The 16,203-nt window shown below is 44.9% G+C and overlaps 1 protein-coding gene across 1 annotated transcript; it reads left to right on the top strand.

The window, feature by feature from the left end:
- The first annotated feature begins 1,724 nt into the window (after positions 1 to 1,724).
- On the top strand, positions 1,725 to 5,882 carry LOC109753383 (uncharacterized). Its single transcript, XM_020312293.3, has one exon. It carries the CDS (start codon positions 2,855 to 2,857, stop codon positions 5,027 to 5,029), a length of 2,175 nt encoding a protein of 724 aa, XP_020167882.2. The 5' UTR covers positions 1,725 to 2,854; the 3' UTR covers positions 5,030 to 5,882.
- The last annotated feature ends 10,321 nt before the right edge of the window (positions 5,883 to 16,203 follow it).

Genomic DNA, 16,203 nt, shown 5'->3' with positions numbered 1-16,203 from the left:
CGTCCGTGGTCAAGCCACCGCTCGCTAGGAAGCAGCCGCCACCGAGGCGCAGCTCTAGGTGACCACGGAGGAGAACAACGTCAGGTGTGCCTCCTACACACCTCCGACGAACAATCTAGCGCCCGGTGGGATGACGACAGCGTGGGCGGCACCATTTCCATCGTGGACCTCACGTCCACCGGCGACAGATAAGGCGCGAACTCCTCTGAGGATGAGTAGGGCACGGGAGGCAGTAATGCATTGTGTCCCATGTGGGCCAGTCCATCACACGTGTTTTACTCTCCCTCGCTGGAGACCGCAACTTCACTTCATCGGTCTTATTGCCGGTGGTAATGAAGACGGCGGATGAAGGACAGGAAGGGCTTGGATGTTGGGCGCCGGGTAGGGCCGGGTCGTTTTTTTGTTCTAAATGTTCAAAATCTAATGAAAATTCGTCGTGTTTGTATGAAATCCGGCCGTGTTTGCATGAATTTTATCCGGTTTGCTAAAAAATAGTTTGAAATGTATGCGGCCACAGTTGAATGGCGGCCTCCCGCATCCATGTCCGCGGACAGATGCAGGAGGAAATTTGCGGATCAGCGTTGAAGATGCCCTAAGTCAACGACACTTATTTTAGGACAGAGGGAGTATTACTTCTTCCCAAAAAATCTGATGTTGCGTGTACATAGAACTACAAGCGTGGGCGTCTTCAATACTAAAAATTGCAAGTGTTGGGGAGTGGAGTATCTGCTCCGGAGCTCAAATACTCTGATGAATAGTAAAATCAACAAAAAAATAGTAAACACAATTTAAAAATTCTGATTTTTGGGGTAACTTTGACAAATGTTTTGTATGCTTGCAAAGTTTCAGCATGAAATAATATTCGTGGAAGTCATGGCAAAAAAACACAAAATTGATGCTCCGAAAATGCTAGGTTTGAAAACATTTTGAAGTGCCGATTTTGGTTTTTCTTGCCATGACTTCCACCAATGTCATTTGGTGCTGACATTAGTTAAGCATACAATACATTTGTCAAACTTTACAAAAAAAAGATTTTTTTTGAATTTTTTAACTATTTTTATTTTACTGTTCATCGGGGTGCATTTATAGCTCAGGATTAAAATAGGCCTTTCAAAGTGTTGGCAGGTTTCCCCTGGGACCAATCCCCTCCATTAGTTGTGGAGTGAACGATGGATTGGTGGTCACATGTTACGGCGTGACTGCCTAAAGGCATGTCACTTGATCCTTCTCCATTGGCCTACCTTCCCGTGTAACTTGGCATCCTTGCCCTTCCTCTTACGTGCCTCTCCTACGTAGTACTTTCCAAAAATAGGTTTGACTTTTTGTTTAATTCATATTTCGAATTTGGATCTAAAGTTTTTAGGAGTTATAGATACATGTCTTGTGAACGTTTACAAAAAAAACAGAATTGTACGAAACATTTCATTGTGACTTTCCAAAAATTGGAGCATGAGAGCATGGGAGGTTAGATACCACCTGATACTTACGCTTGCTACCTCTGACAAATAAAAACAGGTTGGATAGGCTAGCTGGCCGCCCGGTGCCGCGCAACATAACTGAATTTTCTCACCAGGTCACACAGTACATGGCAGATCGATCTGTCGTTATCAGATTGGTAACAAACAACATATGCCCATCAGAAACAAGCCGCATTCAAACTGACAAAGATGGCTTGGCTTCAAAATCAACACGCTGTATTATGATATTTGTACGAAATCATGACAAGTTTCCATTTTGTCCATCCAGCTGCTTTCCATTCTTCTGAATCACACTTGATTTTGTGTGGAAACCCAGGAAGTCATTGTGCAACTTATATTAGGTGTGTTCAACTGTTCATACCCCGGTTTGTGAACCCGTGCGTGAGGCACGCTGGTCTTGACAACTGCTCAAAAAAAACCTATCAATCTGAACAACAAAGCATCCAAGCCTTGACTAATATCTAATCTGACAAGATATTTTCGCCCAGGACGCAGATAGATTCCACCCCGATCGCCATGTGTAGGCCATCTGGCCATGCATCCACTCTTCTGTTCTCCCTCCTCCAACAACATGAGCAGCAGCAAGTTCTCAATGCCATCCATGGCCTTGCCCTCGTGCTGCTGATCACCTCCTTGGCCTCTCCCACCAGCTCTTGCACAGAGCAAGAAAAAAACCTCCCTCGTCAGGTTCCTCGCCGGGCTCGCTCAGGACGCGTCATGGAGGAATGGCACAGATTGCTGCACATGGAGGAATAACTTCATCAACACTTTGTCTGGCAAAGGAACCACAAAAGGAGCAATTTGCAACCTAATAAAAAACTTTAAAGGGGTAAAAACAGGCAAAACCCACTAAATGGGGTAATTCATCAGATGAATAATTGTTAAACGTGGTAATTAACTACTGGGTAAAAACTGGAATTCACTCTAAAAAAACAAAATCATAGCCCTTGGATTGATATATCAATGGTGTGGAATGCAGCTAGCATGCCGTGTAAGACACGTTGTGCCCTGACAGCATCAATGGTCTAGTCACGGAAGACTTGAGTGTGATGGCAAGACACGTTCCAGCTTAATAGGAGGAGCGCCAGTGTTGCCTGGTGCATACGTTCCGGACCATGGCTTGTGAGTTCTGTCAGCCAGCATAGCGTGTGTGGACTTGCAGTGGCACCCTGACTCATTCCTCCGACATATCGGAATCCGGCGTGGCCTGGTCCATACGATGGCTGTGTTTTGCACAGCGCTGTCTTGACAACTGGTAAGAATAATCCCTATCAGTCTGAACAACAAAGCATCCAAGTTTTGACTGTTGTCTTGTGGAGAAGATATTTTCGCCCAGAGAGTGCATTTAAGCACTTGGCCACACTTTCCACTAAACCATGCATCCACTCTTCTGTTCTTCTGCCTCCAACAGCATGAGCAGCAACAAGTTCTCGACGCCCATCCATGGCCTTGCCCTCGTTCTGCTGATCACCTCCTTGGCCTCTACCACCAGCTCCTGCAGAGAGCAGGAAAAAACCTCCCTCCTTCGGTTCCTGGCCGGGCTCACTCAGGACGGTGGTCTCGCTGCGTCATGGCGGAATGGCACAGACTGCTGCACATGGGAAGGCATCACCTGCAGTACCGTGGATGGCATGATTGAAGAAGTCTCGCTAGCCGATAGAAGGCTCGAAGGGCGCATATCGCCGTCCCTAGGCAGCCTCGCTAGCCTGTCACGCCTGAACCTCTCCCACAACTCCTTGTCTGGGGCCGTGCCTCCGGCACTGTCGTCGTCTCACAGCATCGCCGTCCTCGACGTGAGCTTCAACCGGCTCAGCTGGAACCTGCCACAAGAGCAACCGTCTTCTTCAGCTCTTGACCGCCGACATATGCAGATGCAGGTGATCAACATCTCAAGCAACTCCTTCACAGGGCAACTTTCACCAGCCACATGGGGAATGATGGAGAATCTGGTTGTGCTCAATGCCAGCAACAACAGTTTCACAGGATCAATCCCATCTTTCTTGTGCCAGAGCGCGCCGTTCCTAACCGTGCTTGACATCTCCTACAATAAATTCAGTGGCAGTGTTAGGCCAGAGCTTGGTAAGTGTTCTATGCTACGGTCGCTGAAGGCTGGCCGCAACAACCTCACCGGGACTCTCCCAGATGAGCTCTTCAATGTCACCTCATTGCGACACCTCTGTCTTCCCAACAATGGGCTACATGGAGCACTTGATCCTGCACTGATAATCAAACTCATCAACCTGGTTGTCCTCGACCTTGGATGGAATATGATCAGTGGTAACATCCCAGATTCCATAGGACAGCTCAAGGGACTCAAGGAGCTCAGATTAGACCACAACAGCATGTCTGGGGAGCTGCCATCGGCTCTCGGCGACTGCAGAAGTCTTGTAACCATGAACCTCAACAACAATGACTTCAGTGGGGAGCTTGGCAAGATCAATTTTTCCACCCTCTCCAATCTGAAAACCTTGAATGTTGGGTGGAACAACTTCACTGGCATAATTCCAGAGAGCGTCTACTTGTGCAGCAAACTGACTGTGTTACAGCTATCTTTCAATAAGTTACGTGGCCAGCTCTCGCCCAGAGCGCGTCACCTGAAGTCCCTAACCGTCCTATCACTTGCTGGAAACAATTTCACAAATATTAAGAGCGCACTTCAGATCCTCAAGAGTTCTAGTGATCTCACCACCTTGCTTATTGGGAGCAACTTCAGAAATGAGGAAATACCAGGGGATGAAACAATTGATGGTTTTGAGAATATTAAGGTTCTTGCCATGGAAGATTGCCAGTTGTTTGGGAAGATCCCTCTTTGGATAACACATATCAGAGATCTGGAGATGTTATTCTTGTTTAATAATGAGCTAACCGGATCTATTCCAGTTGGAATCGGCACCTTAAACTTCCTATTCTACATAGACCTATCAAACAACGGCCTTACGGGGGAGATTCCAGCAGGCTTAATGGAGATGCCAATGCTGAGATCAGATACAATCACGACAAGTTTAGACCCAAAGGGCTCTGAGCTGCCTACTTACAGCGGTCCTTCACCTCAATACTACACTCTAGGTGCATTCCCAGCATTGATGAATCTAGGCAACAACAACTTAACAGGTGTGATACCCCCAGAGATTGGACAGTTAAAGGCACTTGTGTCACTCATCTTGGGCTTCAACAGATTGTCTGGAGAGATCCCACGAGCAATCTCTAATCTCACAAACCTGGAGGCGCTAGATCTGTCAAACAATCATCTCACCGGTACCATTCCAGGCGCACTGAATAATCTACACTTCCTTTCTAGATTCAACATTTCCAATAATGACCTGGAAGGGTCTGTTCCACATGGAGGCCAGTTCGATACCTTTCCAAGCACGAGCTTTGATGGAAACTCAAAGGTATGTGCCTCTATGCTCGTTCACAACTGCCATTCAGTAGAAGTGCCTAAAGGCTCCACGGAACAAGGCTACAAGGTCATGTTTGCCATTGCATTTGGTGTGTTCTTTGGACTAGGGGTACTCTTAGATCAATTATGCTTATCGAGGCTCTTTGGTTAGAACATACTTCAGTTTCAAAATGGACTTGGATGATCGATGATGGAGACAATTGCTTCTATTTTTCTCACCGTGATGTAAGGGGAAAATGTATGAGCTCATATATAGAGAGGTGGTGAGTAGAAAAAGACTTTCCTTATTAATGGCAAGAAAAACAAGTGGATAGAATCTGGCAATTAAAAATTGGTTTCACATGAAGATATCAACAGTAAAGCATTTATAAATTGTAAATGGAGTTAATAATTTCAGTGTTGAAGATTGATTGAAACCACTACTTTACATGTCACCAAATCGAGAAAAAAAAACAGTATCTACAGTGATCGCAAAATAGAGAAATTTAATTACGGTAATAAGAACTATACATACTAAAAATTTGTTCTGATTCTTAGTATGTATAGTTCTTATTGCCGTACTTAAATCATGAACAGGACAGGTAATAAGAGAAGGCAGCACACCATGTGGCATCGCAGTGTGGGAGAACAGGACAGATTGGCAGAAATAGCTTGTTTTATTTTCTTCTTCTTTAACATGGAACATCACTAACGGGCTAGCCAAATCGCTAGCAACCGCAGCCGATTTTTTTCCCGAACTGGGCTAACCCATTTCCATTAACATGGAAATATCAAGTTCTTACAAGACTGAAGATGGGATCTGGAGAGACGAGAAGCGAGTTTGACGCACTTGTGGAATATATTTACGTTGTCCTAAGAAAATCAATCAGTAACTATTATTCAAGAGGTAAACTAAAGCTGCCGAGTGGTGCAAGCAGGAAGCTCAATTTATGTATCTCATATGGAGGCAGTGGCGGAGCCAGAAAAAATTGATTAGGGAGGGCCAGACTACATGAAAATAGGTTTTTGGCAAGAAATAATCACCAACTTTGAACTGTTCATCAGCATATTAGGAGTATATCCCTGATGTTAGGGATGGGGGGGGGGGGGGGGGGGGCTGCTGGTCCCCCGTCTCGACCACTGTATGGAGGCATTTTTGCATTGCTGCTTTTCTGTAAAAGAAGAAGCAAAATAGCAAGAAAAAAGGCCATAAGAAGTAGAAGCTCAAAGATTCTTTGTCACAAGAGAAAAAGGGGGAACACATACCATGGCCACTCTCTGTGCATCTGAAAGTACATTCATGAATGATGCATATGTGCTTCTACTCTGCTTTGTTCCAGGACCTGTACCCAGGGAAATGTCAAAAAAAGAAATGTCCTGGTGCATGGTCTGCCTCTGCCATACAAGACTTGACCCCGATGACCAAAGTCAAGTCGCTCGCTCTGCCTTTGAGTCAACTTTCCATGAAAAGAAGTCTTCAGTGGTTCATTGCGGGCATATATGCGTGTTCAAGGGTTTTTGCCAGGGTCTTCATTCACGGTGTATGCATCAAGCAAAGTAACAAGAAATGAAATATAATTACGACGCCCTAAGAAAAAGAATCAATCAGTAACAGCTATTCAACAGGTAAACTCGAGCTGTCGTGTAGTGAAAGCAGGAACCCATGCATCCTTGTACGTCAATCTAGCTATCTCATATGGAGACAGCGACCAATCTATCTATCCTCATTTTCGAAAATAAATGAAAACAGTAACCATGAAACTGTTTTCAAACTGATATAATGAATATTTTGTCCGCCAGGTACAAAGAGCAGGAGTACTATAAACACAACCAGTTTCAAACTGATATAATAGATATTTATTCGTTAGAGTTGGAAGGAAATGACCCCCATGATAAATATCAAGCAGAATATCTCCCCATAGACTGAAACACAACTATTCAAAATGTTCCGGAAAGCATGAGTTGGATAGGCATGTACCTTCTCAGGAGATTCTATTGAAACTCAATTTTTTTTTTGAAAAAGGAATATATTAATATTGCGAAGATACCACCCAGCATCTACATCAACAAGATGTCTCAATGACGTCCAGAATGCACACAGCCCACAAAAAAAATAAGGGTCTCACCACAGTGATCAACTCCTCTCAGTTAGTAGCACACAAACCACCACCAAAGACAACTCCCGGAAAACATAAAAAGTCTTCAAAATCGACGTCTTTAAGAAGGAAACTGTGCACAATCGCCGTCGTCGCCCGATCCAAGATCTGAGGTTTTCACCCTAGAGAAAGTCCAAGCTCTTAAAGCAATACCTTCAGCAAGGCAATTGTCAGACACAACCAACCAAGACAAGACCTTATGTTTTCACCCTGAACGTCACGACTCGCCCCCCGGGGAGCACCATCAAAAATGAAATCACTAGTAGAAAAACGACCTTATGTTCACCTCATTAGTCTCGGTTCAATTGCGGACCGGCACTAATGGTCACATTAGTGCCGATTCCAACGGCTAGGCGGACATGCATCATTAGTCCCGGTTCGTGTTGAACCTCTAGTACCAGTTCATGCCACAAACCGGGACTAAAGAGGTGGTGGCAGGCTGGTGTTAGGCTGGGGCCCCACCAACCCCTTTAGTCCCGGTTCGTGGCACCAACCGGGACTAAAGATCATCCTATATAAACCCTTCGTCGAGCCCGAGCTCTCTGTTCTTCCCCTTTCCTCTCCTCTCTGTTCTCCCCCTCTTACTCGAGCTCATCCTTCATTTTGCCCAAAATTTGTCAAGATTTGAAGCCCCCCATCCATCCAAGTGATCACAAAGGTTAGCAACTTTGTCCTTTCATGTCTCATTGCTAGATCAGCTCTTGCAATGCTCTATAAGTAGTGATTTGTGGGTTTTAGTTTGGGAGTAATTATATGTGGTAGTTTATTTGATTTATATGCAATCTGAGCTCAAATTAACTCTTAGTTTGCATATGTAGGTGTGGTTTACTTAGTGCCTTCCCGTCCCTGTCCTAACCACTGTCGATCGCCCGCATCGTCCCGTCGCCGGCACCACCTTGGTGAGCCTCTTGTTCTTATCTTTTTTATATAAAAAAAATCATGTTTGTGTGATTTAGATATATAGTTACCTGTATAATTTCTTACCCGTACATTGTTTGTTATACATAGTGGCATGGTTTTGATATCCGTCCTCGTCGACCCTCGTTCGGTTTATGATTCGGATGTGGTATATTCTCTTTTATAACTATTTGCTGCATTTCGTGTTTATGACAAATTATGCCCATCAAGTTGATATAGATATTTTTATCTAGGAGGTATGTGAACCGGAAATTCCAACCGACCCTTTTGTCAAGAGGTTAAATTTAGTTGAAAAAGAAAACGAGTATTTGAAAGAAAAATTAAAAAGAATTGAAGAAGAGAAGATGAAACTGGAGTTGTATGTTACCGATGTCGTCGATGATCACAAGATCAAGATGGAGAAAATGCGTTTGAAGATTAGAAAGATTTGAAAATATTCCATTGATAGTGAGGCTTGGTATCATTATGTTGTTGGATCAATTGTTACCTTAGTTGCGATCTTGATCGCATTTATTGTTGCATTTAAATGCTTTAGCTAGAGAGTTTGTATGTTGTTTTATGAGAATAAGTGTGTATGAACTTGTATTAATTTGGTCTTTTCGGTGTTGTGTATTGAAGATGAGCCAGCAATGGATGTATGATGGCCGATGCTCTCCCCAGTTCGTTAATGGCGTGCGTACTTTTCTGCTTGCGGCTAAGGCAAACAAGCGGGCGGATGGTTTTATGTGTTGTCCATGTGCTGGCTGTAAGAATGATCACAATTACTCTAACTCAATAACCATTCACGTCCACCTGTTTGAGTCCGGTTTCATGCCCCACTATAATGTTTGGACCAAGCACGGAGAAAGAGGGGTTATGATGGAAGACAATGAAGAACAAGAGGACGATGACAGCTATCTTGACCATGGGTTCCCTGAATACAATGGTAAAACAATGGGGGAAGAAGCTGAGCCGGCAATGCGGGAAGAAGCTGAAGAAGAGGCATCAGATGAGCCCGCCGATGATCTTGGTCGGGCCACTGCCGATGCAAAGAGAAACTATGCAAGTGAAAAGGAGAGGCTGAAGTTGCAGCGCATGTTAGAGGATCACAAGAAATCGTTGTACCCAAATTGCGAAGTTGACAAGAAAAAGCTAGGCAGCACACTGGAATTGCTGCAATGGAAGGCAGAGAATGGTGTATCTGACAAGGGATTTGGAAAGTTGCTGATAATGTTAAAGAAGATGCTTCCAAAGGACAACGAATTGCTCGACAGTACGTATGAAGCAAAGAAGGTTGTCTGCCCTCTAGGATTAGAGGTGCAGAAGATACATACATGCCCTAATTACTGCATCCTCTACCGCGGTGAGTACGAGGATTTGAATGCATGCCTGGTATGCGGTGCATTGCGCTATAAGATTAGTCGCGATAACCTTCGGATGTTGAGGGCGAGCGCCCCGGGAAGAAGATTCCTGCCAAGGTGGTGTCGTATGCTCCTATAATACCACAGTTGATACGTTTGTTCCAAAACAAAGAGCATGCCAAGTTGATGCGATGGCACAAAGAAGACCATAAGAAAGACGGGAAGTTGAGAGTACCCACTGACGGGTCGCAGTGAAGAAAAATCAAGAGAAAGTGGAGGGACTTTGTAGATGACGCAAGGAACGTATGGTTTGGTCGAAGCGCAGATGGCATTAATCCTTTTGGGGAGCATAGCAGCAATCATAGCACCTGCCTGTGACTCTATGTATGTATAACCTTCCTCCTTGGTTGTGCATGAAGCGGAAGTACATTATGATGCCAATGTTCATCCAAGGCCCTAAGCAACCCGGCAACGACATTGATGTGTACCTAAGGCATTAGTTGAAGAACTCTTACAGCTGTGGAATGAAAAACGTGTACGTGTGTAGGATGAGCACAATCAGGAAGAATTTGACCTACATGCATTGCTGTTTGTGACCATCAATGATTGGCCTGCTCTCAGTAACCTTTCAGGACAGACAAACAATGGATACCGCGCATGCACGCACTGTTTGGATGATACCGACAGTATATATTTGGATAATTGTAAGAAGAATGTGTACCTGGGACATCGTCGATTTCTTTCGAGCAGGCATCCCGTAAGAAAGAAAGGCAAGCATTTCAAAGGTGAGGCAGATCACCGGACAAAGCCTCGCCACCGTACTGGTGATGATGTACTTGATATGGTCAAGGATTTAAAAGTAATCTTTGGAAAGGGTCCTTGCGGACAATTTGTTCCGAATGACGCTGACGGGCGCGCACCCATGTGGAAGAAGAAATCTATATTTTGGGACCTACCCTATTGGAAAGACCTAGAGGTCCACTCTGCAATCAACGTGATGCACGTGACGAAGAATCTTTGCGTGACCCTGCGTGGCTTCTTGGGCGTGTATGGGAAGACAAAAGATACACTGGAGGCACGGGAGGACCAGCAACGTATGCACGGAAAAGACGACATACATCAGGGTCATGCCAGCTACGCTCTTACCAAAGAAGAGAAGGAAATCTTCCTTGAATGCAGTATGAAGGTCCCGTCTGGCTTCTCGTTGAATATAAAGGGAATAATAAATATGGCAGAGAAAAAGTTTCAGAACTTAAAGTCTCATGACTGCCACATGATTATGACGCAACCGCTTCCGGTTGCATTGAGGAAGCTTCTACCAAAAACGTTCGATTAGCCATTGTGAAGCTATATGGATTCCTCAATGCAATCTCTCAGAAGGTAATCGATCCAGAAATCATACCAAGGTTAGAGAATGATTTGGTGCAATGTCTTGTCAGTTTCGAGTTGGTGTTCCCACCATCCTTCTTCAATATCATGACGCATGTCTTAGTTCACATATGCGAAGAGATTGCCGTTCTGGGTCCTGTATTTCTACACAATATGTTCCCCTTTGAGAGGTTCATGGGAGTCTTAAAGAAATATGTTCATAACCATGCTAGGCCAGAAGGAAGCATCTCCAAGAGCCATGAAAATGAGGAGGTCATTGAGTTTTGTGTTGACTTTATTCCTGACCTTAAGCCGGTTGGTGTTCCTGAATGGGAACGCTAGGACGGGGTGGGCACGCTAGGACCGAAAGCAATAATATGTATGGACGGGCATTCTCTCACTCAAGCACACTACACAGTTCTACAAAATTCCACCTTGGTGGCTCCGTATATCGAGGAACACAAGAATTTTCTACGCTCCAAACACCTGGAGTAGTCTGACGATTGGATTACACGTGAACAAACGGGGACTTTCGCCGATTGGTTGCAGACACGTGCCATGCATGACGACGCTGTTGAAGATGACTTGTACTTGCTGTCCCAGTTACCATCTTCGAATATAATGACTTTCAAAGGATACGAGATAAATGGGAATACATTTTACACGATCGCCCAAGATAAAAAGAGCACCAACCAAAACAGTGGTGTCCGTTTTGATGCAGCAACCAAGAGGGGAAATGACACATATTATGGTTACATAGAGGAGATATGGGAACTTGACTATGGACGTGGTTTGAAGGTCCCTTTGTTTCGGTGTAAATGGGTCAATCTGACACGAGGCGGTGCAACGAAAGACCCGCAGTACGGAATGACAACAGTGGATCTCAACAATCTTGCGTACGCAGACGAACCATTCGTCCTAGCCAATGATGTGGCGCAGGTTTTCTATGTGAAGGACATGTCTACCAAGTCGAAAAAAATAAAAGATAAGGAAGCGAATACATCATACGATGAGCCAAAGCGCCACATAGTTCTTTCAGGGAAAAGAAACATCGTGGGAGTGGATGACAAGACAGACAAGTCAGAAGATTATGAAAAGTTTCATGAAATTGCTCCCTTCACAGTGAATATTGACCCGAGCATCCAGTTAAATGATGAAGATTGTCCATGGTTATGGTGCAAAGGGACACACGCAAAAAAAAGTTTTACACCCAAAGATCCCACTCTGGGATGTGACCGGCTTCACTGTCATCACTTTCTTCTCTAGTGAGTTTCCGGACTTATATATCTGGGAAGTCCCACTTTGGACAAACCGGAGGGAATCTTTGTAATAGTTAGGGTACTTATGTGTTTTCGCATTTGAAACGTGTACTTTCGTGCTTCGGACAAACGTCATCAATTTTCAACCCTTTCTGACTTCATTTGCTATTTTTCATGCGTTTACTGATTTTTTTTGAGCTAAATGACCCTGAAATTGAAAAGCACTACAAATGAACTCTGAAAAGGTTGAAAGTTGGCATGGTATCATCATTTCACCCACATAGCATGTGATAAAAAGTTGAGAGGGTTACGGCACCGACTGGGAGAGGCCATACATCATATCATTCTATGAAGAAAAGGATTGCATCGTCTTTCCAAGGCCACCGACACCGCGTCAGCCGGCTCCTCCTCCAAGTCCGCCACCGCATCAGCAGACCCCCGCTGCTCCAAGTCAGCCACCGCCTCAGCAGACTCCTGCTCCTCCAAGTCCGCCACCGCGTCAGCCCACTCCTCCTCCTCCATGTCCGGCATCGCGTCAGCCGACTCCTCCTCCAAGTCCGGTACCGCGTCAGCCGACTACTCCTCCAAGTCAGGCACCGCGTCAGCCGTCTCCGCCACCTCAGTGGGCTCCGCCGCCTAAGCAACAGCGGAACAGAGGCACCGCAGTTACGGCGGCTAGCGGTACAACAGGAGCAGGAGCGTGTCATTCAACACTTTATTGATATGGCTAAAGCACCAGCTCCCAAGCATAGGGACTCAGACTATGAGCGCCAAATCAAGAAGTCATATCAAGCACAACAAAAAGAGTCGAGCTCGAGCGTGAGCCAAGCACCTTTGCCGGTATGTCGGAGAAGATGACACTGATTTCGCTACCCCCATCCATAAGGACTTTGGGGGGGGGGGCGGACGCCGCCAACGATCGGATCTAGCACCACAATGAATTTATTTGAATGAGGGATGTAGTATGGGTGATCAGTGAAGTCGAAGGCGATGGTGGAGTCGAACAACTCAAGTACTCTGTGTGAGCTGGTGCAGTTGCGTAGACTGCTCACCGCATGAGCTTCTGGATTTGCCGTGTGTCGGCAACCCAGAAGATCATGTTCACTCCTTGCAATCAAGCGGGCTTGTGGGTTGAAGATCCAGTCATTCCAAGTTTTGCCAAGATCGGCGATGCCTCGCGTGCCAGTAGTGATGGCGGGACACAGAGGCATACGGTGTGCCGTACTAATCGAGGTGGTACTCAAGGCTTTCGAAGCGCATGATCTAGATGGGAGAGGGCGACATCTCGATGTAGAGCCATCCCACTCCATCGGCAGCCGAATACGGAAGTTTGGAACGACATGAAAATGTCGGGCGCGAGCAGAGGTCTAATTTGCATTCGGTCTCCGTCTGGTACCGAAAACCATCAGTAGCCTCGATAGGGTGGAGAGTGTGGCCGGAAGTACTAGAGGGAATCGCACATGGGGAGTTTACCTAGGTTTGAGCCCTCATTGTTGAGGTAACACCCTACTCCTGCTTTGATTTAATTGATGGTGGAAAATGCCTCGCGCAAGAGGGTTACAAGTATAGGGTGTTTGTACCTACCAAGGTGATGATAACGATGTCGATGCCCTCCCCCGGCTTCGTCTTATAAAGGAGGACAAGGCCTAGGGTTACAAGAGTTCTAAACCAACCTAGGGGGCTCCTCGATAGAATCATTTGCTTATGTACCAAGACACCAGACATTCTGCGGGAAGAATGCCCCGTGTCGGTCGGAGGCCACCCTAAGTATAGCGCACCGTCAAAAACCACGTTTGGGTCAAGAAGGGTAGATTAAACGGCTTTAAAAATTGAATGGTGTGTTCTAACTAGTGTTAAGGTATGTTCAGAACTTTGGGTTGCGACCAAAGAACACCCTACATTTTTTTTGCCATGATCAACATGCTGGTCTTTGTTGGATGGGAACCAACTCTATTTCACTTTCTAATCAATGTTGGCCAATCCGTTGGCAAGTAAAACCTCAACCAAAATTCTGGCTAGGAAACTTTTGATAAGATAAAGGCACAAACCAAACAGACCTTTTGACCCACACTAGTTCTAAAAGAGGAGGGACTGTTTACACAGTTTGCACATTAAAAGGCACACAGAAAACAGAATGGTGGTCCCGCAAGCAGGGAAAAATACTTCAGTTCCATAGTAAAAACAAGAAAAAGAAGAGAAGAGTTCATATCCATGGGAAAGACACGGCAATGTGAAATATAACAAAGTGCCATTTGTCAAGAAGAATTTGTATCAGCAGATACATGTATAATCAAACATAACTATGAAGAGGAGCAGCTTTGGCAACAAAATTGTCAATGTTCAGAAATAAAATGGAGAAACATGTCAACAATATTCTTCTGCAGACTGCATTTGAGGCCAAATTAGTCTCCAAAAAAGAATTACCTAGCATGAGAGGTTGACGGTGCATGAAGGAAAGTAAAAAAAATGAAACGTAATTTCTATGTAATGCAATGGAAATAATCAAGACTAATTGTTTAACAGGTGAACTCGAACTGCCAAGTAGTGAAAGCAGGATAGAAAGACATCTACATGCTACTTTTATGTCCAAAGAAGAAAACGAAAATAACAAGAGGAAAAACAGACATAGGAAGTTGAAGCTCAAAGCTTCTTTGCCACAAAAAGAACAGGGGAATAATCCATGGCCATTCTTTTTGCATCTGGAATATTACATTGATGGATGATGCATATCTGATATGTACCATTAATTCTGCTTTTGTTCAAGACTTCTCCCAAAGGAAATGACATTAATATGATTTCTGAGGAACTGGTGTACTCTGCTTGTGGGTATATATCTTATTGGGCAGGATTGCTGTCGGCGAAGATCGGGAGGCGATGGAGCGTGGCTCTAAGATGCTGAGGATAAACGCTTCGAGCATGATGAGAATCTGCGCTGCATCGAGCGATGCGACGCATACCGGGTGAAGATGGAGTAGTGATGCAGATGGCTTTTGGCGGGGGACACTGAAGATTCTTCCTCCTCGCGGTCTCCTGGGGCCAGTGACTTTTAGCTGTCGCATACAATCTTTTGCTAGCTGTGATCAAGTAGTTTGGCTGTCTGTGAGACTTGTGCTCCTGCGTGAGCTTTTGGGTGTGGCCTATCTGAACTGGCTTGTGATGATTCGAACGGTTTAGATGTTGGTAGCTGCTTTGGTGTCGCTGGGTTTTCGCCCCATGATGAACTGCCCGATGACGGGTGTTCATCGTGGGTTTCCTAGTGATGCGTTGAGCCCGCTTCCCCTTTCTAGGTTTCCTTGGTGGTCATGTTGAACTGATGTTATTTCCGTTATGAGAGTAATGGAAAGGGGTAATGCCCGGTTCAAAAAAAAAATGAAGCAGTTTTTTGAGCTGAAATCATGGATATTTATTTATTTACTCATTAGCTACAAAAAGTCAGAAAACAGAACCATTAAGCAATTTTTCAAACTGAAATCATGGATATGTATTCATCAGCTCCAAAGAGTCAAAGAGCTAGTGGGAAATGACCCCACATAATAATTATGAGCAGAATATCCACCATAGACATGAACCATGGGAAAAAACACAACCATTAGTAGGTTGGTACCCCCTTTGGGCCTGCCTACCAAATGCGAGCCTGTCACTTGAGGTAAACAAAACTAGTGTTGTAAGTCTGTAACCAAAGACCACCACCTATATCTATGTATTATTGAGCAGAAGTGCCATGAATAGGCCTAGAAAGATGAGCAAACTAGTAATTAACCTTCCAATATGTTCTTCAACTATATTACACTTAAACATGAACCTTGGGGCAGCGAGATGATAGATTGGCTTCTTGCTACTCGAAAATTTTGGACTAATCGGTAACCATTTAATCCATCCATAACTAAATGACAGATTTATAAACTAGTTTATAGCCTTTTACTACAGCTAATTGATAGGCACAGATGTTGCTTTCCAATGCTAGTGTCGTCGTCTTTTGCGTATGGACCAACTGTGGCCCAGGGCCCTAAGGTGCGCCCAGGACATCAAATAGGGAATCTTATGAGTGGTGTTCAGTAGGTCTGATGTGCAAATAAATCCACTACTAGATGATAACTAGCAGCAGCACTGCATGCATTCTTCAACCAATAGCAAAACAAAGGGAAGGGGGCACCAACCAATGCATTCATTCACTGTTCCTTCGGTCATGCTGCAGCTATTCCTGCTGCTCTTCTTGGCCTCTCCCGCCACCGCATGCACTGAGCAGGAGAAGCGCAACCTCCTCCGTTTCCTTTCTGGGCTGTCACGAGATGGCGGCCTCGCCAT

Source organism: Aegilops tauschii, chromosome 6, assembly GCF_002575655.3.
Source record: "Aegilops tauschii subsp. strangulata cultivar AL8/78 chromosome 6, Aet v6.0, whole genome shotgun sequence".
NCBI classification, from domain to species: Eukaryota; Viridiplantae; Streptophyta; class Magnoliopsida; order Poales; family Poaceae; genus Aegilops; species Aegilops tauschii.
Note: the sequence above shows the minus strand (reverse complement) of the source record. Positions and strands in the feature narration are given on the sequence as shown.

Excerpts from the sequence above, each read along its gene's own strand:
- LOC109753383 (XM_020312293.3), top strand. The coding sequence starts at position 2,855 with ATGCATCCACTCTTCTGTTCTTCTGCCTCCAACAGCATGAGCAGCAAC.